Raw genomic sequence first — 27,467 nt, 5'->3', positions numbered from 1 at the left:
CTCACAGCAGAATCAAATTCTTCACAGCAAAGGAACATGTATTCATGTAAAAATAACAACAGACTTAAAAGGGCACTATATCAATTTGAATAGTGTTGTCTGAATTTTTTAATTTAACATAAGTAACACCCAAAATTACTGTAACTGAAAGATTAGAGAAAACCGTTTTCCTGTGTTTCAGTTTACTTTGTGTAAGCCATTCAGTTTCCTCTGTATGGGTGGGTCTTTCACACAGCAACAGAAAGACATTTATAGTAATAGGAAAATGTAACTGTAAACCCCCCAACATTGGGGCACTCCGAGGCAGGTATAATACCTGAAGTCAACTTTCTGCACTGTAATTAAAATCCATCGACTACCTGTTTAAAAGAATGTTTTTGATTATATTTATATCTTCATACACTACAACTACTATTAATATAGCAAACAATATTTTTTAAATTACCTGACAATCTTTTATGTAAGAATTTCCTATTATTTGTACTATCTTCTGGTTTCTTTTCCAAAAATGGAGGCACAGAGAGAAGACCTTTACCATTCAGTATCTGTCCAGGGGAAGGCAAAGGTGGCTTTGGTATTGAGGGACAATTAAGGCCAGTCTTTATTGAGGAACTCACAGTAGTAGAACAAGTTGGACCAACAGCAGTTTTCAATAGTGCACCATCTATCTTTGGATGAATCTTTTCCACTTTGACAGATGGAGTCATGCTGTAGTTAGTGGGAAATAAAGGAAAAGACCATTTGCAAATAACTGTAGTACCCCATGGTCATGATTATCAAAGCTACCGAATAAGTGCTCCATTACTCGAAAATATTCTGAATTGTTCTATTCACAGCAAAAACATAGGTAATAATAATTCCCATTTTTAAATTTTAGAAGTTGTTAATATATTTTTTTGCTACTTTCTGATGTCCACAATAAGATGAAAATCAATCCTTTCCTGCTCTCTTTACACTATCTCCTCAGAAACATTTCTACAGCATCAGCGAGGAACTGAGGACGTGTGGTTTAGCAACACAGACAAATGTACATTACACAGTTATACTGTATTGCACAAACAGCTGGGATGGCCCAATTTTGGCAGAAGACCCAGTGCAAGATGCCCTGTTCTGGTGACAGCAAATTATGGTGCGAGTACAGCAATCAGATGTGTGCAGGTCAACCCTTATGACTGTGTCTGAAGTACCACACAAGTCTGGATCGGACCATGCACATCAGATTATAGGATCTGGACCTATATTGGATGGTCTTCACTGAGAAAGATTCAAGCTGCACCTATGTAGGATTTCTCCTGGAGCAATGCTGTTGGTTTGCCTACGCTGTAGGCCAGTGGTCTCCAACCTTTTTATGCCCAAGATCTCTTTTTGAATTTATGGGCAACCCAGGATCTACCCTGCCCCTTCCCCAAGGCCCCGCCCCTTCCCCAAAGCCCTGCCCCACTCACTCCATCCCCCCCTCTCTCCATCACTCGCTCTCCCCCACCCTGACTCACTTTCAGCTGGCTGGGGTAGGGGTTCGGGAGGGGGTGCGGGATCTGGGCTGGGGCCAAGGGATTTGCAGTGTGGGAGGAGGCTCTGGGCTGAGCCTGGGGAAGGGGTTGGGGTGCAGGAGGCTCCGTGCACTGCCCTCTCTGCAAGCATCACCCCGAAGCTCCCACTGTCTACAGCTCCCTGTTCCCGGCCAATGGGAGCAGCGGGAGTGGTGCTTGCAGGCAGGGGCAGCAGGAGACACCCCACCCCTGGGGCTGCGCTGGCCACTTCCAGGAGTGGCGTGGGGCCAGCGCAGGCAGGGAGCCTGCCTTAGTGGCAGCCCCGCTCCACCACCGGAGATCGCGATCGACTGGGAGATCCTCTAAGATCGACCAGTCAATTGTGGTCGACCAGTTGGTGATCACTGCTCCACACAGATCTCCTTTAGAGCCTTTCCAACAGATCATTGCATTTCATCTTTCATGACCAAACACACAAAATACTTAAAACTGTTACAAATCTTTGCACCAGCTTCTGTGCAACTGAAAACATTTAAATTGATTCTCAAAAGAATATACTCACATTTTATCGTGCGGAACTTTGCTATGTACCGGATGCATTAACCTATTGTTTCCACTGATCTGCAGCTTGTCTTTGGGTGATTTCAACAACTTGGAATTGGATGACGATGCACTAGTACCTCCACTGGATGAGCGATTGCTCCCACTTCCACTGCTACCTTTGCTCTTTGAAGACAAAGATGAAAAGAGGGAAAATACTGAAGAGGAGGGAGGGGTCAAAGGTGGCTTGCTGGAGGAGCTGTGTCTTCTTTCTGAAAGGAAAACGAGTGTTTGTAAATTTCAGAGTAAACACAGAAACAATTCCAAAGTACCGTACTTCTTCATCTGCTCCATTAGAATTGTTCCTTTACTGGTCTGGGGGTGCCCTACCCCACACAAGCTCTATAGGGTTCCACACATCACAACCATGGAGTACTGAGACTCCCTTCAATGCTGCTCCCTAATCAGTCACTGGAATGACTTAACTTGGTGAAGTTCATTCCTCCACCAACAATGCTTAGCTGAACAAGCTGCCTTTTAAAAAATACTTCCATGTGCCTCTCAATCCACGGAGCACGAGACTCGGAATCAGATCCAGGTCTCCAACATAGGAAAGCACAGAACTATCACTAGGCCAGCCAAGCTTAACTCTCACATTTCATCAAGAATTATCAAATGTTTTGTTCTAATGCCTCCTAATGGTCAAAACAGTAATAGGGTGAAAGAACTTTCACACTAATCTTTTGCCACTGCCTGCTAAGTGGTCTCACAGTCCAGTTTGCACCCCAGGGACCCCACCACACTCACTCTCTGGTCTATTAAATTAGTTCCCAGCAATAAAGCAATTTAGAAAGCCAAAAAAAAACAACAAAAAAAACCCAAACCTCTTACATCTGGAACACCATTAAGACACTTCTAGATTTATACTGTAATTTTCCTGGGAGCAATTCTCCTCCCCTTTCATAATCTGACCAGACCAGTTACGACAGAAATCTATCTTACAGTATCAGACCTCAGTGACTCAACGCATTCATAGGAAAAATAGTTATCCAGGTGCGTTCTTTGTTTTTTAACCGTGAAAAAGACACCTAAATTGCTGAACTGAGAGCAGCCAGGTTCCCATAATGCACATTTCAGAAAAGAAACGACTGAGTTTATGGAGTTACATTTAATAAAAGGATAGCCATGCCATTAACATAAACAAATGTTTAGATATATTTCATTTCAAATTTATAGCCTGTAGATTTTAAATATGTATATGTGATTACAGTTAATTGCTGAGTACCACTGCCTACACATCTCACAACTACATGGGATATCCAGTTCCACCTGCATACAAACATGGCAATAAGCCATTCACTCACCTAATATCTGGGTAACCCAAACTCCCTGTGGTTCCTAGATAACACATATAGGCAGCTATCCTATAGGCATGTCTGTGTCTCCACCAACTGGCCAAGTGCAGCATACCAGACCACAGAACTAGGGTGCGTGTGTGGAACATGGACGGGCACTTGCTTGTTGTTAGTAATAATGTTTCTTCTCAGCCGATACTGTTAACATTGCTTAAGGCCACCCATTTGGCTATTCCAATCTCAGAAATGGCCACAGGGCTATGACAAAACCTAATTAAACTGGCAGGAAGCTTGCCCATCAAGTTGTGACAAAACTGCAATGAACTCTGTCACCTGTTGGGTAGACGCAATGATCATGTCCCCCACTCCACACATCCTGCATGATGGCCCATCAGGCACAGGGGAACGTGCAATACTTTGCTGAGATTCTGCTAATTCAATCCAGGAAAAAAATTCCTTCCCAGCCCTAAATATGTCACTCTGTGACCAATCAGGACCCCGGTTACAGGTTGAAGCCATCCATAGAAGGTCACGAACCCTGTGCCAATCTAGCCAGCAACAGCACTGCCACCCCCAACTCTCAGCAAGAGCGTCAGGGAGAAGTAACCATGGAGAAGCGAGTCAACCTCTCCCCACTAGGCAAGAAAGGTGGGGGGAGCACCAGACTGAGGCCAGCAAACTCTATCCCCAAGCATCTAGGAGCAAGAATTTTAAACATGTTCCTGGATGCTGAACTAAGGTATTTATAACTGAGGAGATGAACAGATTAGATCAGGAAACTAGAGTCATGAAATGGTGTCTGTAACTGACTCATTGAGTGACTCTCAACAAGTCCCTTATGCTCTGTACCTCTGCTTATCTCTCTGTGAAATGGGTATAATTACTGCCAGCACCTTACAAGGATATTGTTTGTAAAGAGCTCTGAGATCCTCAGATAACTTTTTCCACAGAAATATAACATAATTGCAGTAACTATCACCACTTTTTCTTTAAAATACCCGATTTAAAATGATACAAGAAATCTTCTATGATGTCCAATATTAACCACTTAACATATTTACAAAACTAGACATTGTACAAGAGAGTTTCAAGCAAAGCGTATTAGCATCTTATATCCTAGTAAATGGATGTGCTTCTAATATGACAAACCGTTTATTGCCAAATGTCTTTTTATAGCAATGGCAAGAATCCCTGGGTAGCTTTGATAAGTTACTATTTGAAGGCTATTAGTTCAGTGAAGTTTTATGATGCAGCTAGGCTCCATACATAAACCATGACAGGATCGTTGTGTGAATTACTGAGATAAATTAGTCAATATCCCCCAAACTACTGTATATTTAGCAAATTCAAAGTCCAAATACCTGTCACAGTTAAAAATAGTTTTTGATAATGTCATAGGTCACCAATGTGATTTATTTTTAACTTAATTTAATTTATTTAAAATAAGAGAAGGGTGTTACTTCATTTAAGTGTGTTCGGAAAAGAAAAAAGGATTAGGATAAAAAAGGAGGTTAATCATCATCTTGCAAATCATCATTAGTGTTAAACTGTGTAAAATACCAATTTTATCAATTAATCCAAAGGATATGAATACTTTCTTTTTCTAGTGAGGGCTGTTTAATTAGCCCTGGATTAAGGTTGGACTAAAAAATGGCCAGACTATACTGTTGTTTGTATTGGTATCATAGAAGGAAAGCCAGTCTTCGTGCAAGTAAAATAATACAAAAAGAAAAACCCTTTTAACTGGTGATAATTAAAGAACCGACCTAGGGGGCTGAGACTGTTACTCAAACATCAGGGTTACACACCATACGGCACAAACCCGTGTTGTGATAAATATTTTTAAAACAGTGACCTGAATCAGCGTGTTTTCTTTTGTGCAAACCCTGAAAACTTTTGTCCCTTCATGGGGATATCCTGATTTTGCAGACTAGATATTTATACTAATATGCAGGTTCTTCACTAACTCAATGGCATTGTGATATTCCCAATAGCTACAATAACTCCAAACCCTAGACTGCCTGCACACTTGGAATTTTAGGGAATTTCCACAGCATTGGTCTAGCACCAACAGAGCTTCCCAGCTGCTGCAAATGGTGAGCTCTAGAGTAGGCCAACCACCAACATTTTACCACTGTCCATTAAAATGAGCTATGCTAGTGCTATACGTACAGTTGAAGAAATCCCCAACCAGATCCAACAGGTGAGGATCTAGCCTCCTGTATAGAGCCAAGGGCCTAATAACCAGAATTAGAACTCTTCTTTGCCTTGATGCCTACAAAAAAACCTGACAACAGTTAGGCTGCTGCAGCTTGGAGGCCACAGCCTACCATGCTGACCAATATTGTCCTAATTTACAGCCCCACCGGTCTATATCCATCATCTCTTGTCTTACACTTCCCTGTAAACTCTTTGGGGCAGGGACTGTTTCTTTGTTTTGTATTTGTACCATTGGGCTAGGTATAGGACTGCGCTCCTAGCCCTGCGATGATAACCATGATAAAATAACAATAATAGAATTGTTCAAGCATAAAGATTGGCAATTTTTTTTTCAAAGTATGGACAGTAGTTAGGGAGAAGGACAACTAGAGAGTTTAACATAAAATGGAGGTTTTCTAAGATAGGTTTCAAGTACCAATAGAAATGCTTATTTTAGAAATTTAGGATAGCAATGCAATCTTTATCCTGCATATCACAGAGAAATCTGGTGCAGATGCTATGACAATAGAGTCATGTATATAAAGTACTAGTAATTACAGTAGGAACAGGTTTTGAAAAATGTACTCACCAACAATGATTGAGGGAAAGGGATGCTAATATATCAGTTTCTGTACATTATAATCTTTCATTAAAAAAAAAAAAAAAAAAAAGTTTCTGGCCTTTATGACCGCAAAGAAAACCATCCAAATGTAGTTAACCAATTTCAGTGTCTTCCTGAGTCTGCAAGTTTAAGTGGGGGGGAGGAGGGGTGTGTGAAATTAACAAGATTCTGGTCACTTTCACTGTTCAGAACTCTGTGAACAGCAGCAATAGCAAGCAGTGAAGTTATTCCTGGGGTAGTAGGATCCACCGATAGCAGTGTCACTGTGGACCACATGGATCAAGCTTTTATGTGATTATGGGTCGTCATTTGAGAAGTTTTTCTGATGGTAGGCTGAGACATAACAGAGGCAGTCTACTTGTGCTGTTTGTTGCAAGGAGTTTTTGTGAGCTGGTAATACTACCTGTTGCTTGTGTTTTACGTAGGTTGTATGCTGAAAGACTTGGCAAAAGGCAAAATGAATAGGACTTTTTGGCAAAAATTAATACATTTAAAGTTAGGGGCCAAACCCCAAATTTAGGTACCTAAATAAGTAGACTGATTTTCAAAAGTAGTTCATGCTGACTTTAACGGGAGCTAGTGGGTACACTCACACCTCTGAACTCCCTCTATTTTCGCAATATCTTTTTCAACAGAGCATGACCAAGACGATATGCCAACACATCAACATTATGGGAATGAGAGATAACAGTCCCACTCTATGGGACTTATCCATCATAAGAATGACACCACTAGTAAGAACACCACCTACAATGCTCACATCCCCTTCGACCCAAGGAACCTCAAACCAACCAGCGAATGTACAAACAAAATATGAAAAAAAATCAACCTACAATCAAATAAAAAGGAAATTAATAAAATCTAGCAAATCAAAACCACAAACCTTACCCCGGAATTTTCACCCTAAAAGGGAAAAGGGACAGAGACTCCAGGAAGTCCACTACACATTTTGCTATTGATTTTACATGGAAGGTGCTCAGATACAGTACTATAATATGGGTGGCAGTATAAACTCTATGCGAGATATAAAGCTTTGGTGTCGTTATATCTGGAATACTGTATTTGCTTTGGGGTTGCTCAGCATCAGGAAGAAAGTGACCTAATGCTGCCAACTCTCACGATTTTCTTGAGACTGGTGATATTCTTTCAGACTTAGCATCTGTAGTCATGAGAAACTTTTTCCCCCCAGTCCTCAAAATCCTTGAGCAGAGCTTGAAAACTTTAATTCTAAAAGGATTAAACATCAGAAAACAAATAAAAATAACTGCATATTTTAATAATGATTATTAAGCCAATCTCAGGTTTTGAACACTTAGGGATGGCAATACTGTTGAAAAAAGGAATGAGTTCAGATAACACAAACAAAAAATGATGAAGGACCAAGCATGTTTATTGCACTTTTTACTTTTGCTTTTTTCCCCCTGTTCACATACAATACCGAAACAGCTTATGAATTTCTTAAATCTTTTCAATACTATTCACCAAATAATTTTGGCTAATTATTTCCAATCTGTAGATTGCATCCATGCAGTTCACCAAAAATATTCAATACTCATTTTAGCTCTTTTAGGGTTTTAGTTAGACTTAGCACACACTTATGTCCTGAAACTGGAAGAGTGTAATTCAGAATCAAGCTTCCAGTGAGAATACTCATTTATTAATTCAAAATTTGTTTTTAATATTCTCCAATATATTCTTAAAATTAGCTATTTCTGTTTATACTCTTGACAGCAAACTCATTTTCTCAAATGAACCCAAAAGGAGCATTAACACAGTCAAAATGCTCTACTTACGAGGAATGATTAGAAGAATCAAATATACATTACTTGGTTAAACTATAACTAGGAGATGGGAAGAGACGTGACAACAGTCTACAAACTAACACCAATGCTGGAAAGGAATTAAGGACACAAGTAGAAGTAATGAGATGAAATTAAAGGTAAATGTAGGTTAAATATCAGGAGAAGATCTGGAGATTAAAGATATGTTAGGCTGGGAAACTATCTCCCAAGGGAAGTGGTACAAGCTCTACTTATAACTAGACTAAACTCCAGAAATTATACAGTAGGGGAACACAATCCTGCCTTGGCAAGGTCGTCTCTAATTTTTCGCCAATACTGAGCCTGGTACTGACAATCATGAGACAGATGCAGCTTGTCACAGATGCACAACCATCACTGGAATGTGGGGCATTTGCGGGCAGAAGTGAGGTGCAAAAGGGGTCAGTGAATTTATAAAATAGGTTTTGCATTTTAAGTCATGTTTGAATTAAAACCTGAGCACCAGCATGTTAGTCAGGAAGATTTATTTTTTCCAAGTATTGTAATACATTAAAAGATGTGTGAGAAATAATGCAGAACAGAACAAAAAACATTTTCAAAAGGATAACTGTAAAAGTTTGTATGTACAAAATGTTTACCTAATTTAGCAACACTGAATGTATTGTATTGAGGGGTTGTGGAAAAATTACAGACCGTGGAGATTACATATAGTATTTTGTTTTGATCTCCATCTCAAAGAGCCTTACTTGAACAGTTTTTGTATATTAATATATATTCACAAAATTAAAAAAAAACAAACAAACCAAGCTTGTTTTAGGCTTTCTTCTCCTTCTGTTGCAGATGCTGCATCTGTTCTGGTTTGGGTATATGAGTTAGGAAAATGCCCACCAAACATTAAATGAGAACCTCTTACACTGTACAGCGTCCACGAAATGTGTTATAAAATATTAAAACAGTAAAAGTAACTAATAGTGTAATGCTGGAATACTAGGAAATGTGGACTCAGTCTTTTTATAACAGATAATTACTTTTATGGTGGTACATTATCAATAAAATAAAATGAGGCCTTTTCCCCTCAGCTATTTCCAAGCCTTTGATCTCTAATTTTGGGTAATCTGCTCGTCCCTGTTTGCTGCTGAATGATTTACCAGAGGTGGGGATACTATTACTACCGGTAGTTTGGGACGATATGAATGGGAACCAACAGCTGCACAGTTCAATCACATTATTCTGCCAGCACATTTAATGATATTATGTCTCCATCTTGGTGTTACATTCACATTTTCAAGTGAGATTTGTTTAAGCTGTGTCATGTAAAAACTAGTTTAAGGAATACAGCAGCTTTTCCTTGTGTGAGAAAATTTAATACTCTTCTCCAAACTCGACATTCATTTTAAAGTACGGCTATGGTGAGACGTATTTAGTATCAGTTTGATAATGTCCTTAAATGGAATGATTACCATACAAACTTACTGAACACTCAAGAAGATTTGGCATACTATGCTGAACATATTACATTGCTTAACACTGCTTAATCATCTGCCAATATATTACAGTTCCCATTTATCATTATCTGTGACTCAGTCTAAAAATATTTTAAAATAATTATGTCCAGGTGTTTTACAGTTTCTATAACATCCTTGTTTCCTCCCCTTCACACCACCATTCTCCCTAAATCAAAAAACTATACTTTAATAGTATCTGATGTGTCTTTTATGTGACAGCTCAAAAGGACATTTCAAATGGTACAGCAATGATTTTTCAAACTAATAACTTAATTCCAGTATTGAAAATCTGTTTAAAAAAAAATCAAAAAGATGTAATCTAGATTGTGGACAAACAACTTAGAAGTATTCTGGTACCCCCGTCAGACATGCGCTAGGCACACAACAAACCTGCTGTCACACAGAAAAGTAAAAACGAAACCACTCCATATTTGTTTGACTCTCCAAGAGCTTAATCTTATGAGGTGCTGAGAACTCTCATCTCCCCATCAAAGCCCATGGAAGTTAAGGGTGCTCAAAACTTTGCAGGAGCCTCAAATAAATATTAGAGCACATTTTTAATGAAACCCTGAAAAAAACCAAACATCTTTACCAATAATTTGCATGTGGCTCATTCTCCATACAGTGACTCAAAAATTACATAGATCCAGAGTTAGAAACCCCCTGGAAAAGGGCATACATTTTTTCAATTTCTATCACTACAATAACCATACTGAAAGATATGTTCCTGAGTACCAAGGACTCATGATAGAGCAAGACATGTGAAATGATTACTGCCTAAGCAATACAGAATACTGCAATAGAAAGGAAAATATCCGCTTGAAATCCATTCAAATTTTTAAAAAGTTAAGTTTCAGAGTAACAGCCGTGTTAGTCTGTATTCGCAAAAAGAAAAGGAGTACTTGTGGGACCTTAGAGACTAACCAATTTATTTGAGCATGAGCTTTCGTGAGCTACAGCTCACTTCATCGGATGCATTCAGTGGAAAGAAAGTTAAGCGGTTTCTAGCACTTCACTTGCCCCGTAGTCCTACTGCCAATGTTTGGAGTGTTGTAAAACCATTTCACCTTTTTTCCCTTTTGCTGTGTGAAAGCCTCACATGTAGAAAAAGGGAACCAACTGACTACACAGGGAAAACCTTTAAACTAACTACACACAAAGTGCTGTCAAACGCATAAAGTAAACTGGAGGCGGGGGGAAGCAGCTGATTACCTCTTTCCGTTAGTACTAGCCTGTTGTATCACTAGTGGGTAAACAGTTTTCAGACAAAAGTGTGATTTTTAACCTTACTTCCCCTTAAGACTTACACCACATCAGAAGGTCTCTCTTGTATAAAGTTGAAGAGGTTGTTTTATATAAATCACCACTCTCATTGCCGTATGTTTAACATGGCAGGTATCAGAGCAGCAGCCTTTCAAGGTTTCCTAATGTTCTGTTCAATATTATACTTAATTTAATAACCAAATCTTTCAGACACTTTTGGTGGTTTTCATTATTCCTGTATGTCAATTAATAGGTATGGCCACAGAATATAAAATGAATACATCAAAAGTTTTGTAAACTCAAGTTTTTGTACTGGACTCCTTATGTAAGTATTGGGCAATGAATCAAACGGACCTGTGCCAGTGCTAACAGAACACATGAAAAATGAAGCAACCCCACTCAGCTGAACACACAGAAATCTACTTCTATGAAAAATGCTGCAACCTTAATTTTCATTCACAAGGCTACAGATGTTTCACTTACTTACAGGTAAGAATTTAGTTCAGACAGTGGAAGTACTGAGACATACATATGTTTTTGCTACAAAGAGTCAAGAATGGTTTTATGTTTAAAATTCATTTTAATTTGTTTACTGTCTCACACTTCTAATTTCTCCTACAAAACAAAGATAATAAAAGTGCTAACAAGAACACTTCACATCTTCCACTAAGCAGAAGTCTCAAAGTGTATGATTTTCATATTTTGCTACTCTTCAATTGTGTTGTTTTATTGTTAAAGTGTTCAGGCTGCCCCATACAGTATTATTCAGACAAAACACTGAAATAACTAGTTTTCATACAAATCCATATGAAGAAGGAAATTTGAAGTTGAAACTGATGCTTCTTTCTGCAAAGTATTTAGATCACTGTGGAATTCCATCCATCAGGCAGTACTATATCTACGGAAATAATTAGGTACAACAGACCACTGAACATTCAGACTTAATTTCATATTTGCATTTCATGCGTGTGTCAAACGGAACATAAAAAACAGTACTGTATTTTATTGGTTTCCTTCCTTCCATTGCCAGAGAGGTGCATAAAGCTGATCCAGTTAGAAAAAGGACACTGATTAAAATAGTATTTAAAAACCTCAAAACAAATACCCATAGACACAGTACACAGGGTTACTCCTCTAGCAGCGTGTGGCTCGCTGAGAGCAATCACCTATGAGATACATTGCTCTGCTGCGCACTCACTCACTGCTGCTTCATTATCATGTTCGAATCAGGGGGCCTAGATACAAGGATTCTGCCTTAATCTTCAACTGATGTTCCTTTAATCATCAGATCAGTTTCATTTGCCTGATAAACCAGGATTGGGTCAGTTCATTTTCTATTGTGTTGTGTTTAAAAATATGTTATTTATTGAACAGACTGTGTTTAAACAACTGATATTTTCCAACACAAGAGATTTACAAGGACAAATCCTTCAGAGAGCACAGGTTATTGATGTGATAGAGTACTAAGGCTCATTAAGTGATGTTCCAATCTATCAATCCAGTCTGGCTGTAATACACGTTCACTAGAAACTTTTACTGAGAATTCTTGTTACATTTTTGTAACAATGATAATGCAAGTGGCCAGCAGAGGATATTAATGTAATAACTACTGTTGAGCAAAATATCAAAGGGTACATAACAAACAACAATATAGTTATGTCACATCCTTCACACAAGAGTGACACTACAAAACCACTGTTTTGAGGTGGGTTAGTTAAGCTAGTAATAACACAGTAACGTTACAGTTAGGGTGACCAGAGGGACTGTCCGGGTTTTTAGGTCTTTGTCCCGCGTCCCAACCGATGCATGGTCGGGACGCCAACTGTCCTGATACTGCGGCTCTGGCAGCTCCGGCCGCCTTTTTTTGTTTTTGTTTTTTTGCTTCCCCCTTTGTCCAGATATTTTGTCCGTTTCATCTGGTCACCCTAATTGCAGTGTATCAAGAAATGCAACTCAACTGCATGGCACATCCTGCAGGTCAGTGGTTCTCAACCATAGGTATGTGTACCCCTGGGGATACACAGAGGTCTTCCGGGGGTACATCAACTCATCTAGATATTTGCCTAGTTTTACAACAGGCTACCTAAAAAGCACTAGCCAAGTCATTACAAACTAAAATTTCAAACAATGACTTGTTTATACTGCTTTATGTACTACACACTGAAATGTAGGCACAATATTTATATTCCAATTGATTTATTTTATGATTGTATGGTAAATATGAGAAAGTCACCAATTTTTCAGTAACAGTGTGCTGTGACACTTTTGTATTTTTATGTCTGATTTTGTAAACAAGTAGTTAAGTTAGTTGAAACTCAGGGTACACAAGACAAATCAGACTCCTGAAAGGGGTACAGTAGTCTGGAAAGGTTGAGAACCACTGCTGAAGGTATTATGGCATTTTACGTTTGTATACTTCTAGCATAATGGGGCCCCGGATCCTGGCTCGGGGTCCCTAGGTACTATAAATAATATGCATAAACTATTTCACTAGGAAAACAGTGATAGAAAATATTCCTTAGGTGCAATGTGGCCAAGTTAACATTGCTTCTGAAATCTTAATCCCTGCATTTCCTGATTTAAAATAAATAAATAAATAAATAAGTATGCTTACACCACAGTATGTACTCTGCTTTGTCTGTGATTCACAATGCCATCATTTAAAACTCTGATTAGGATCTGATGGTGACACTTCATTAAGAGTATGTCTAGCGTACAATAAAAGGTGTGTCTTTTGTTAGTTAGCACGTTTTAAAACCTTAGGGTTCACCTCCACAGATAACACATGTTAAAATACAGCTTGCCCTGTCCACACTAGAACTTCAAAATGTGTTAGCTAACATGATTTAAAACTACACCTTAAGATGAGTGGAGTGGCAGAGGAGTGAGTTCACACAGGTAATGCTCTTGTTTGGCTGGAGATAGTTTTCTATCCATTTTTATTGAAATGTTTATATCTTCCTTGTAGAAAAAGACAGGGGCTTATTTTTTTTTTTAATTTAAATCTTCAAATTTGCATAATACTGTACATCATAACAACTACAAAGGCCTCACCCACCTCATCCCACAGGAATGAGGATTCACAATTCTTTGCATTTACAGATTTGCTCCTGCCTGTGATGTTAAAGCAACTTTCTGGAAGATTCTGCTGGGTGCATGTCAGTGAGACAGCCACAATCTCTCTCACGCTACTGTACCTCCCGACAGCCTCTTCTTCTGTGTAAGCCCTACGGTCAAGCCAGACTGGGAGAATATGCAGCAGTATCAAAAAAGGGGGGAGACTTCATTAGACTCCGATGAAGTCTTAGCTTAGCAAATATTGACTGAGCATGGTCAGAAGAGATTTTTCAGACCCTAATACATTGAATTCACCCCCTTCCAACCACACGAGAAATTACTCCTCACTGAGAACGATAACGGTGTTACTTTTTAAACTTCAGTTGTTCTTCTGCCTCCTTGTTTTCAATTTTTTTTTTTTTTTATTTTTTTTTTACTGCTTTAGGGCCTCATTGTGCTAGGCACTGTATAAACAGATAGAAAGGAAAGAGTATATTTTTTTCCTCCTTCCCACGGTCATCAAACTCAAAAATATTACTGAAAGGATTTTTCCTCAAAACTGCCCATAAAATAATCACCTTCAGGCAGAGAAGAGAAAGTTTCATAAACATTTAGAAAAGTTAAGAGCGTGTGAAAATAGGGCGCTATCAAGCAAATTGTTTTTGCCCCCCCCCCCCAAATTGTCCAGATGTCTTGCTATTGTAAAAAGAACAATAATTAATAATACCCAGCATTTACATATTCAAAAAATGGTGCCAACATTAACTTCATAACACCCCTGTGAGCTAGGTGAGCATTATTCTTCCAATTTGCATATGTCAAGAGGAGCTGATATAACTTGCCTAAGGACATATAGCGAGTCAGTGACAGAGGAAGGCTAACATACAACTCCGAATCTCTTGGTTCTCAACTCTGTGCTCATCTCCTCCGACTTTGCTGCCTATTAATTGCTATTGTAACAGCACCCAGAGGCCCCAATCAGGGACCAGGCCCCCTCTGTGCTAGGCCCTGCACACACATACTCAGTGAAAGGATAGTCCCTGCTCCAAAGAACTTCACTATTAACTGCTTAAGTACACTCATTTTTTCAAACTAATTTTAAATCCAGACACAAACTAGGAACTCTGGAGTAACATGAAGTGAATTCCCTGAGGCATATAATTATAACAGCTCTTCTCATGCCTGTTGTCACAAGATTATAAATGGGCCAAGCAAAATAACCAGCAGTTTCTGAGCATACTGAACAATTGGCAACATATGAAGAAAGTCTGGTTAAGTACGCTGGACCATAGCTATCAGTATTAAATGCAACTAAGATTAAAACAAAAACAAACAAAAAATCAGTGAAATCAGTGTGACGGGATTTCAAAATGGGAATGATACACTGAGAGCCATGTAACATTAAAGACCTGTTAAACTAAGTAACCCTCACTTGCTACCCTCCTGTCTTTCCCTTTCTCTCATACTCTATGTATTCCTAATGCTAGTTTTCAATTTTTCCATATAAATGACTAATCTGTTTAAATCCCAGATAAATAGACTGCGAGGGCAGCTCAGTAATACATGTTTACAGAATTTAAGATCTCTTTTTACATGGTTTTTTTGTTTGTTGGTTTTTTTTAGCCCTCAGGGTTAAAAATAACTTTCAAAATAAGAACTGATGGCAGTGCTGTTTTCCCAAGACTGCAGAAAGACATCTTCTACTTTTTTACAGCTCTCCTGAGAAGTAAAAGAATGAAATTAGCAACACCCCGGTCAGGTGCTTTTCAGCTGTTCAGAACTTTATGGGTCCCATTGAAAATGTCAAGAACCATGTGGGAAAGTCAGGGTGGCAGAGGCAGGGTCTTGAATTATTCATAGGGCAGAATCACTAACACAAAATGGAGCCACAGATGGGGCAGTCCAGAGGCTAAGGGAGAAGAAGCATCTCCCTTTCAGCAGCCAGGTGGCATAAGGCCTTCATATTTACCATATCCCTACTAGAAAGAGACTGATGCAAAACATGGAGCCACTGAGCACAACTCAGGGATAGCATCCAGGAAGAAATCCCAACACAAACCCAGAAGCTTGACAAGAGGTCAGGATGGGATGGATTTCTCACCACGAAATTGCCTCTGGAACTTTAGGTTAATAGATGTCTTGTAAATCTGTCAAGCCCCAGGTTATTATGGAAAGATAGAGCATCTGTGTGATCTCAGGTTGCAGAGATTACAACATCCACAGTAGAGTATATGAACACAAATCTCTGTGTTGCCTGTTGAGGACATTACAATATCCGCATGGTTTGATTACAATATCAGGCACTGTATAAACCATACAAAAATTCACTGGTATGGTTTTTTTACCAAATCATTGTTCAGTTTAGAACCCAGTGATAATATATAAAAAACATTGGCAAACAAAGACAACCTACACCTAACCAGGTTTCAGAGTAGCAGCCGTGTTAGTCTGTAATCGCAAAAAGAAAAGGAGTACTTGTGGCACCTTAGCGACTAACCAATTTATTTGAGCATAAGCTTTCGTGAGCTGCAGCTCACTTCATCGGATGCGCATCCGATGAAGTGAGCTGTAGCTCACGAACGCTTATGCTCAAATAAATTGGTCAGTCTCTAAGGTGCCACAAGTCCTCCTTTTCTTTTTACACCTAACCAGCAATGTACATTAAAGTACCACGGGGTCATAAAAAAGAAAAAAGGTTTGGGAAGTTCCTGGGGAATTCTCAAAACCACACTCAAGCCAAATGACCTTAACAGGATATTATGGGTTTCCATATCAAACAAGCAAACAAAAAGAGCATAGAAAAATAAAAAAATACCATTGTAGACATTCTCACTGAAGGTTCTACGTACGATGAAGTGTAGGAAAGCATGGAAATAAAGAGCTAAGGTAATCTGAACAACCTTATTTCTGACTCGATATCTCTGCTCATCCTCCACCCAGCAACTACAACAGCAACAAAAAAATGGTTACACTACACCAGCACAGTGTTCCTCTTCAACTGTGACAATATGAGTTACATGATCTTACTACATACCGGTAGTATAATACTGGTGTATCATATTCATTGAACTAATGAAAACACCACTTACCCACTACTTGTGCCACCTAAATGACTACAGGCTATGCTCCAAACTCATCTTTCTTTCAAGAAAGAATATCTCATCACATTCTAAAAGACCTACCCTGCATCCATTTTGCTTTCTGTGCCCCTTCACACCACAGTTGCGAATTCTACCGTATTACTCTTTTACTATCTACAGTAGCTTGTGTTGTCTGTAGTTACCAAAATCTGAATCCTCATACACTGACTGGTAGGGTCTATACACCCTGCCAGGAAAATCACATTGAATTTGCAAACTTCTCAAAATTTGCAGCTGAACTAATGTATAAGGAATTTTAAAACGGCCCAGCTGCTCAAGTTCCTGACAGATAGGTGACAAAGATGTTATCGCAATGAAAAGATTTCCATATGAAACGAGAATGAAAAACACACTGTTGAGTTTTGAGGGAAGATGAATCAGAGGAAATATGATAGAAATGTATAAACAATCTCAGAAAACAAAGAGCATGGGGACTATCACAGTGCAGGGCAACTGCACCTGTACTTCCCGTTGGTGGCCCAGCAAAGGCACACGCTCTCGGGCTTCAGGCTCCCAAACTGTTGCTTCTTGGGAGAAGACTCCCATCCCCATCCATCTGAATCTACCTAAGCTCTTTGGGGCAGGGACTGTCTTTTTGTTCTGTGTTTGTACAGCACCTAGCACAATGAGGTCTTGGTTTTTGACTAGGACTCCGAGGTGCTATGGCAATACAAATAAATAATAATAAACGTTTACATCATATACACTTAAACTGTGGAACTCACTGTCACAAGATATCAGTGAGACCAAAAGCTCTCTAGGATTCAAGGAAGGATAAACATTTACCTGAATACTTAGAATAACAGTTATATTCAGTGTTATGCAAAATATAACAGACAGAACAAGGAGTAATGGTCTCAAGTTGCAGTGGGGCAGGTTTAGGTTGGATATTAGGAAAAACTTTTTCACTAGGAGGGTGGTGAAGCACTGGAATGCATTAACTAGGGAGTTGGTGGAATCTCCTTCCTTTGAGGTTTTTAAGGTCAGCCTTGACAAAGCCCTGGCTGGGATGATTTAGTTGGTGCTGGTCCTGCTTTGAGCAGGGGGTTGGACTAGATGACTTCCTGAGGTCCCTCCCAACCCTGATATTCTATGATTCTACGATATAAAACCTTTATGCTTCAGGGCATAAGATAATCATTAACTGTTGGGCTTTAGAAAGGAACTTCCCCTATGGACAAGAAATTCCACTATTATATATGTATATTATATATGACAGCACTTTCCTCAGAAGCATATGTCACTGAACACCATTAGAGATGGAATACCAGACTAGATGGACCACTGGGCTGGTTCAGGATGGCAATTACAAAATGCTAAGAAACATGACGTTAAAAGACAGAACTAGCTGCAATATCAATGTGCTTATCATAGTGACTATATCAGGGGGAAATAAAAAGGTGTCAGGGATATAGGGCCAGAGTTCAGACTGACTGGGGTAACTCTCCATCTTCATGCTTTCCAATTTTTGTTTTTGTAAATGGCAAGCCTTAAGAATGGTCACATTTCCTTGTGGGATGGGGGGAGGGACAGTAAATTACAAAATTTTTCAAGGTTCTTTGATTTAAGATACTCATAAATTTGAAAAACCTTATCTTCACTTTAAAGTTCTGTGTCTTGGAACATAATATTCATGCTGTAACACCCAGGGCAGAAGTGATATCATTTATTTGTTTTTGTTGTTTTAAGATCATATCCTTAATGCTATTTAACACTGGTTTTATGCCTTTATAGCACGAACATTTTATTAAGCATAGGAAAAGAGCAGGCACGCACGGGTAGTCCATTAATTCTACAACAGCTCACTTGGAGCAGTAAATATATAAAAATTTGCTAGGATTCTGCAGAGTATGTTTACTACGTACTGCCTAAAATGTTACAACCAAAGTTTTAGTACACACGAAGTCTCACTCAGCCATTTTAAATTTTATTTTAAAAGAGCCCAGCAGCCAGCTGGGACGTGACAACCTAGAACTAAAAATTAATGCACATCTAGAAATAAAAACATATAACTAGTATTCAATACACTTAGGCTAATAACGTATTCTCATATTTCAGCCCACTGAGCACTATTAAAAGGAAAACGATCATCCTGCCCACCCTAAACAAAAGACCTGGCTTTATAACAGGGAATACATTAGATCTCTGACTTTTAAATTACACTGCTGGGTGCCACTAGGAAGACAGTTAAAATAAACATGTTCTTACTAGTTTATCTCCTTAATTATTAAATTGACAAAATGATACTGAATTGTATAGAAGACTGACAGGATTATAATCTATTTTTTAAAAATGTTTAACTGCTGTTCCTGTCCTCGTTAAAATAGTTTCTTTAGATAATTTGTTTTGGATTTCACATTTCTGTAGGGAAACAGTTTTAATTTAAACAGATTATGCTCTGTTCTCAGCACTTCCTGTGTCATGAAACCACAGTTACCACAAATAAGATACTCCCTCCCCCCCCACCAGTTAAAACTTTTTAAAATGTTAACTCCAATTTTAGACATCAACTAGGTAAACAATCATATTACTTTATAGTACATTTTAAAAAGAACTACTGTTTCAAGATACTTAGATGGTTTAGTGCAAACCTCAGCATTTTGAGTTAATAGCAAACTCAACTCCCATCTGCTTTTGAACTTTGGCCAAATCTCTCAAATGACATTTCAGAATGGCTTATGTGGGCCGTTTGCAGCAGTTAATCCCTCATTTTGAGATTATCCACTTTGATCAACTAACTCTGCAAAGGCCTTCTACACAACTTCACCAGTGTTCAACTCCACCCCTGGTAGAGTATAAACAAACTTAGAAAATGCACAAAGTATACGCCTTTTAGTTCCATGTAGTGTTAGTACAGAACTATACCAACCTTCTGCAAACTCCATGCAGATCTGGGCTCTTTGCCAATTCCTGCCTCTGAAAACTGCACAAGAAAAGTTACCCAGAGCTTTCAGCCCTGTGCAAAAAGAAAGGCTGTTCTGGAAAGCCTTCTTGTTAACTTCCATTCACATAATTTGATTGTGCTTCATTGCACCCTTGCTACTAAAGCCTTGCATCATAATTTGGGTCTGCCCACAAACTCCAAACAAGCTCCATGTTTGGGTTTATGTAACATTTGCTACTACAGTAAAGTGCACTTGAATCACAAAGGTCCTGGCAGATAAATAGTAAAACAGGAGGTGGAGTCTAACTTTATTTAATATGGTCATACCAGGAGTCCTTGCTGATGTAAATTAATCCCTCTATTTTCACAGCAACTTGTCAGAGTTTGAGAAGGCGGTACTTAAACAATTTATCACGTTGACATGCTAATCACTTAATATCCCAATTTTCTGACAGTTTCTTTAAAGTAACCTTAGCACCCCAGGTATATTAACAGATGTATGCAGATTGTATATCACAATAAATATATAATACTTAAAACTATCTACAATTACGAAGAATATTAATACCCCAGTTTACAGCTACCATGTTTATAATACTCAAGTACAGAATGAATCTCTACAATTGCTTTGCATTCTGAATGTAAAAAAATCTCAAAATCTGATTTCCTTTTGCCACAGTACACTGCATTTTTTAGCATTTTCAGATTGTAGTACACGTTATACAAACCTTTTATACGCTATTTTTATGCCAAAGCTCTAAAAGAAATATATGAATTCCTTCCCCACAATTATTGTACGGGTACTAACAGGTGAAATAATGATTATACTCCTATGACTGAAGACTAACGTAGAACTAATTAATATTAAGTAATTTGCTGTTAACTCTGCCTACCACATTTAATGTTATAAGATCAATATTCAAGCATCCCATCTACATAGTAGCAGAAAGAAAAAACTTATGTCTAACAGTTTGCCAGCCAGAAGTGTGGTTAACACCTGAAGTCATGTATTTATTATTCACCCCTCCAAAGATTATTGAAATTACCTGGCTCGTGCTAAATTACTAACTTCAATCCTATTTCCTGACTGGCCACTTGAAAAAGTTCAGTATACTACCTGACAGAAAAGAATACAGGAGAAGTGGTTTGTGGGTGGTTTTGTTTGGTTGTGCTTTTGTTTCTTTGTTTTATTTTAAATTATTATCAAAACGAAGATTTCTTTTCACACATATCCAATTGCATTCAAATACATTTTACAAAAAGTAAACAACAGCTTCCGTCTTTGAAATACAAAGGTGCCCAGAGGAAAGACATCTGGCTTGTACAAGTATCTTGATGTTGTCAGTTTACTTGTTTTACCACCAAGAATGGCTAGCAGAAGCAAGGAATAGCATTCAAGCAGCTTCCTTTTCAGGAAAGCACAGAGCCTGGGGACTACTATTCTAATCAGATTAGAAACAAATAAATCAAGGCATTGCTGAAGCTCACGTCATATGTCTTGCATGTTTAAAACACCAGATAGCAATCAGTGTTTCCCTTTCCCAGGAACTTCAAGAAAGAGTGGTAAACGCTATCTGACCAATAACCACATGAAAAAACAACTTGGTATGACAAGGACATTTGCCTGGATTTTCATTGTGAAAATCTACTTCACTCCACCTATAACCACTGTTAAAATTAGTTACCAGTGGCAGATACATTTTTGGGGTTTTGTTTGTTTGTTTTGTATTTACTGCATAGTATTTTAGTGCGCCACCAACAATTACATTCTGGTAGTCCTCTGCTTATCTTTAGTGGTCCACAGAATTCAACTACTGTGGGGGATACCAACATTGTTGTCTTTGTCCCCTTGCCATCTTGCATTTATTTTTCTTCATTTCTGTCTATTCCCTTTAAGGAGCAGCAAAGTGAAGATCACAGAAGTGGTTTATCTGCAGAGCAGGCTACTGAGTAGGATCATGCAATCACAGTCAGTTTAATTCTAAGGCAGTGGCATTTATAAAATCATCCTGCTGCTGACTGTGGGTCGGGGAGGCGAGTTTGCAAAGCAGGGGCAGAGAGTGGAATTAGGAAGCATGGCGGGGTAATTTTACGTGGTGAGAAGTTTGGAAAAGGGTAATGGAATGGCAATACAATTGCTATGAGGTAAAGTGCTGTGATTTTATGCTTCTTTACGTTATGCTAGTAACACACAAATTCACTACCTCAGTATATGAGCTTTTTTCACACATTTTCCATAACTCCTTCATAGCTGGCTGACATCTGGAGCATGATATGGAAGCTTCCAAGCAACTTTAAACTCTGTCTTTAGTAAATCTCTATTTATTTTGTCACAGAACTTTGCCTTTACACTGCCCAATGTATGTCCTACAACTAAATGACATTTTAAAGGGCTTTTCTGCTAACGCAAAAAAATATTGTCTGTACAATAATAAAATTGAAAAAGGCGTTGAGTTTAATTTCCTTATGATAATAAAGGTCTTAATAGGTTTTTAAGTTTTGGTTTCTAAAAATACTGTTCAAAATTCTCAAAAACATAAAAAAATTAAAAGGAGGACTTGTGGCACCTTAGAGACTAACCAATTTATTTGAGCATGAGCTTTCGTGAGCTACAGCTCACTTCATCGGATGAAGTGAGCTGTAGCTCACGAAAGCTCATGCTCAAATAAATTGGTTAGTCTCTAAGGTGCCACAAGTCCTCCTTTTCTTTTTGCGAATACAGACTAGCACGGCTGTTACTCTGAAACCTGTCATAAAAAATAATATATTTGAGATAAACAATTTAATCTGCCAGTTAACCTAGAAATGGTCTTGTTAAGAAGCCTAAAATTAGCCCTATGTGCTGTGGTTTAGTTTGTGTGCATTCACGTCATGCTGGCCTTGAGCCCCCCCAACCAGACTCTCACTTGTCTGCTCCATTCTAGGGAGCAGGCAGAGTACTGAAAAGGACAAGAATCCTGCTTTCTAAGTGTCAGCCTGCTTACAAGAATGGAGCAGACAGATAGGAGCAGGGAGAGGAAGAAACAGCGTGATGTGCTTCTGCAGAGAAAGCGAGTGCCCTGGTCTTTGTTATTGTAAGATTACCCAGCAGAGTAATGTTAATTTAAACTACACTAGAACTATAGTATTGGGAGAAAGATGGCTTCCCTTGGAGCCGCAGAGCGTGAAGAAAAACGTGCCCCCATCTCTTCACTGCGTGTGCATAGCAATACAAAAAGGGGGATGTATACCAATGCATTAATATTATTAGGCACACACGGAATACCAAATAGCATGGTAGAAAGGTTTGTATTGGCATGAGTTTTAGGATGACCACACTGCTTGTCAGTGGCAACATTATATAATGCAGATCACCTCCAAGAAATGCAAATAAAACCATTATACCACAATATATTGTATTCTGCATCTTGCATACATGATGCAAAAAACTGTTTTATGAATGGTTAGAGAGAGAGCTTTAAATAAGTTTAATAGGACTATTTTTTGTATCATGCTCCCTGTAAATCGAGAGATCTTATTTACCATGTGTGCTGGTTGTGTAGCTGTTATATAATAATCTAAGAAGCTAAGTGGTAGTTACTGCATAACTATAGTGGGTTTTTAGAATTTCCTGTACGAATGTATTGATCTAACTTATACTGGGGTAGTGGAATGTTTCTGAAACACCTATAATGATTAAATTCAAGGAGAACTGTCCCCAAGAGGAAGATAACAGCCCCAGATAAGGACATCCCACCATACATGAAAGACAAGGTTTTGCAGAGCTTACATCCTCCCCACAAGCCTTGTTCTGCCAATGCTAGGAACTAACAGATCACAGGGCTATAAACTGTTAAAATAGTGACTTGGTCTTGGGGAAAGGAGGTGATCCAAAGGATAAGTAGGCAGCATTTAAAAGACTCCCCATGAAACTGAGAGAAATGGTTTTTGAGTTAAGGAAATGGTCTAGGACAGCAGACCCCAGAGGTCTCTGTGGAGGTCCATATGAAAGATATCTGGTATCTAGACAAGCATGTAGTCTGTTTAATTGTTTTAAGACTGGTTGTCTCTGAAATGCTTTTGTTGTAAATAGTATTTTGCTTTAAGGAGGCTGTTTGATTTCTGGTTACCTCCATCATTGCTCCCAGAAGGAACAGAACTGCAGTGTCTGAGCTTAAGTCAGGCCTGCTGAGGTAATCACAGGGGACTGCAGCCCAGACCTGGTTGGAGACTAGGACAATTAGATGATTCCACCCCAAGATAGAGGTGACACAGATCTAAAACTTGAGAGGGGGTGCACTCAAAGAGACTGGTGGGGGGAATGATAGGAGGTGCAGTTAGCCTGGGAACTGTGACACATGAGACCAACAGGGATCAAAAAGACCCATAAAAAAACAACACTGTCCCTTATATCAGATTTTAAAGTCTGATATCTTTTTTTCTAGAAGTGGGTGCTCCATGTTCTCCTGTGAATTCTCCCAGCCCAATAGCATAAGGTTCTGTTTCTAGTCCCTGCAGGGACATCAAACAATAGACTTTGGAAGTCATGACATTTTTATGTCTAGAAAAACTGCCACTGACCCAGGATTCAGTTTTTCCTCTCCTGGGCCTCATACAATTGTTTGTGTTTGCTTTTGTTTGTTTTTATTGATTTGTTGGGGGGTGTTGAGGAGAGTGGGAGAAAAAGAGGAAACATCTCTGGCAAGTTGATATAAAAAAAACAGCAGCTGCTGGGTGCTGCTCCATGTTTGGAAATTAGTGTAAATCCTGGAAAGATGAATTGGGGGCCAAGAGGAGGTGTGTGATAAATTCACTGTTATACGATCCAGTTAGATTGTTCTGCAGTCTGTCACATGGGTATCAACTCTGCATATGCAGGTACATTTATACAAAAATCATATAATACTAAACACATACATCATACACACACTAGCCCTTAAAAATTGTCCTATAGATCTTTTACTATTTTCAAGGATTACAAATTTTAGGAAATAGATTTATAGTAAATATTTTCAATCTCAGCTATAGCTGAACGTTGCTACCAGGACAATCGGTTGAGAAGTAGCAAGAAGCTCACGTTCTAAATAGCTGACAAGCATCTTGCTTCCCTGTATACAAACTGGTGGCTCTGCAGAGAGAGTGTGATTGCTACCACAGATCAGCAACTGGCCCCACTGCCCTATCACTATGAATCTGGGCATTATGAAGCACGCTGCCCAGAAAAACACTCCCTCCTCAGCAGCAGTCAGAGTCCATATTGCACAAAATATAGTGAGTGACAGTTGCTGTAATATTCACCCTGTGACTAATGTGATGCGGACACCAGGGCTTACAGTATTATGGACACATATAAGTTACACCAACTCCCCTGAGCAACGAAGAAGCAAGGAATATTTTTAGAAGTTGATAAAAAGATAGATGGCTTTGTGGCCCAGATGCTGGGTTGTGGCCAAGGAAGAGACAGTGCAACTACAATTTGGGGAAAGGTTTGAGCAACGGTGGCTAAGAGCCACTCTCCTGATCATGGGCCATTTGTGGGCCAATATACTGCGCTGCCAGGGACCATCATGGCCAGTGGGGTTTACAATAGGCTGGCAACCAGGACTGGCAATGGACGGAAGAGGCGAGGTGGCCAACACTATGCCACCTATAGGTACACCACCTACTTCCCAGAGATGTTGTGAAGCTTAATTAATGTTTCTGAAGCACTCTATACTTCACAGTTGAAAGGCACAGAAGAAGACCAAAGCCCTGAGGTAAGTGGGGATGTGGGATACTGGGAGGAAGGACGAACAGGAGAGCGCAAGAGGGGAGCACTCCTGCCTCATACTGAGAAAGCAGGACGATCAGCAAGTTATCTTAAGTGCCTATACACAAATGCAAGAAGCCTGGGAAACAAGCAGGGAGAACTGGAAGTCCTGGCACAGTCAAGGAATTATGATGTGATTGGAATAACAGAGACTTGGTGGGATAACTCATGGGACTGGAGTACTGTCATGGATGGATATAAACTGTTCAGGAAGGACAGGCAGGGCAGAAAAGGTAGGGGAGTTGCATTGTATGTAAGAGAGCAGTATGACGGCTCAGAGCTCCGGTATGAAACTGCAGAAAAACCTGAAAGTCTCTGGATTAAGTTTAGAAGTGTGAGCAACAAGGGTGATGTCGTGGTGGGAGTCTGCTGTAGACCACCAGACCAGGGGGATGAGGTGGACGAGGTTTTCTTCCGGCAACTAACGGAAGTTACTAGATCGCAGGCGCTGGTTCTCATGGGAGACTTTAATCACCCTGATATCTGCTGGGAGAGCAATACAGTGGTGCACAGACAATCTAAGAAGTTTTTAGAAAGCGTAGGGGACAATTTCCTGGTGCAAGTGCTAGAGGAACCAACTAGGGGCAGAGCTCCTCTTGACCTGCTGCTCACAAACTGGGAAGAATTAGTAGGGGAAGCAAAAGTGGATGGGAACCTGGGAGGCAGTGACCATGAGATGGTTGAGTTCAGCATCCTGACACAAAGAAGAAAGGAAAGCAGCAGAATATGGACCCTGGACTTCAGAAAAGCAGACTTTGACTCCCTCAGGGAACTGATCGGCAGGATCCTCTGGGAGAACAACATGAGGAGGAAAGGAGACCAGGAGAGCTGGCTGTATTTTAAAGAATCCTTATTGAGGTTACAGGAACAAACCATCCCGATGTGTTGAAAGAATAGTAAATAAGGCAGGCGACCAGCTTGGCTTAACAGTGAAATCCTTGCTGATCTTAAACACAAAAAAGAAGCTTACAAGAAGTGGAAGATTGGACAAATGACCAGGGAGGAGTATAAAAATATTGCTCGGGCATGCAGGAGTGAAATCAGGAAGGCCAAATCACACCTGGAGTTGCAGCTAGCAAGAGATGTTAAGAGTAACAAGAAGGGTTTCTTCAGGTATGTTAGCAACAAGAAGAAAATCAAGGAAAGCGTGGGCCCCTTACTGAATGAGGGAGGCAACCTAGTGACAGAGGATGTGGAAAAAGCTAATGTACTCAATGCTTTTTTTGCCTCTGTCTTCACGAACAAGGTCAGCTCCCAGACTACTGCACTGGGCAGCACAGCATGGGGAGGAGGTGACCAGCCCTCTGTGGAGAAAGAAGTGGTTTGGGACTATTTAGAAAAGCTGGACGAGCAAAAGTCCATGGGGCCGGACGCGCTGCATCCGAGAGTGCTAAAGGAGTTGGCGGATGTGATTGCAGAGCCATTGGCCATTATCTTTGAAAACTCATGGAGATCGGGGGAGGTCCCGGACGACTGGAAAAAGGCTCTGCCCATCTTTAAAAAAAAGGGAAGGAGGAGGATCCAGGGAACTACAGGCCAGTTAGCCTCACCTCAGTCCCTGGAAAAATCATGGTGCAGGTCCTCAAGGAATCAATTCTGAAGCACTTAAAGGAGAGGAAAGTGATCAGGAACAGTCAGCATGGATTCACCAAGGGCAAGTCATGCCTGACTAATCTAATTGCCTCCTATGACGAGATAACTGGCTCTGTGGATGAGGGGAAAGCAGTGGATGTGTTATTCCTTAACTTTAGCAAAGCTTTTGACACGGTTTCCCACAGTATTCTTGCCAGCAAGTTAAAGAAGTATGGGCTGGATGAATGGAAAATAAGGTGGATAGAAAGCT

At 39.6% G+C, this 27,467-nt stretch overlaps 1 protein-coding gene across 6 annotated transcripts in view; it reads right to left on the bottom strand.

Moving 5' to 3' along the window:
- Positions 1 to 27,467, bottom strand: part of ATXN7 (ataxin 7) — a 104,575-nt gene that overhangs the window by 15,400 nt on the left and 61,708 nt on the right. For 5 of the 6 annotated variants that reach the window (XM_037903615.2, XM_037903618.2, XM_043551797.1 and 2 more), the window contains 2 exons: positions 2,053 to 2,302; positions 446 to 708 (listed from right to left, as the gene is read on the bottom strand). In XM_037903615.2, coding sequence (XP_037759543.1) covers positions 446 to 708; positions 2,053 to 2,302 — 513 coding nt within the window. Of the gene's footprint in view, positions 1 to 445; positions 709 to 2,052; positions 2,303 to 19,821; positions 20,082 to 27,467 lie in introns of those variants that run through there. The other variant, XM_037903619.2, reaches the window with a different exon arrangement.

The sequence above is a fragment of the Chelonia mydas genome, chromosome 7 (assembly GCF_015237465.2).
Source record: "Chelonia mydas isolate rCheMyd1 chromosome 7, rCheMyd1.pri.v2, whole genome shotgun sequence".
NCBI lineage: Eukaryota > Metazoa > Chordata > Testudines > Cheloniidae > Chelonia > Chelonia mydas.
Note: the sequence above shows the minus strand (reverse complement) of the source record. Positions and strands in the feature narration are given on the sequence as shown.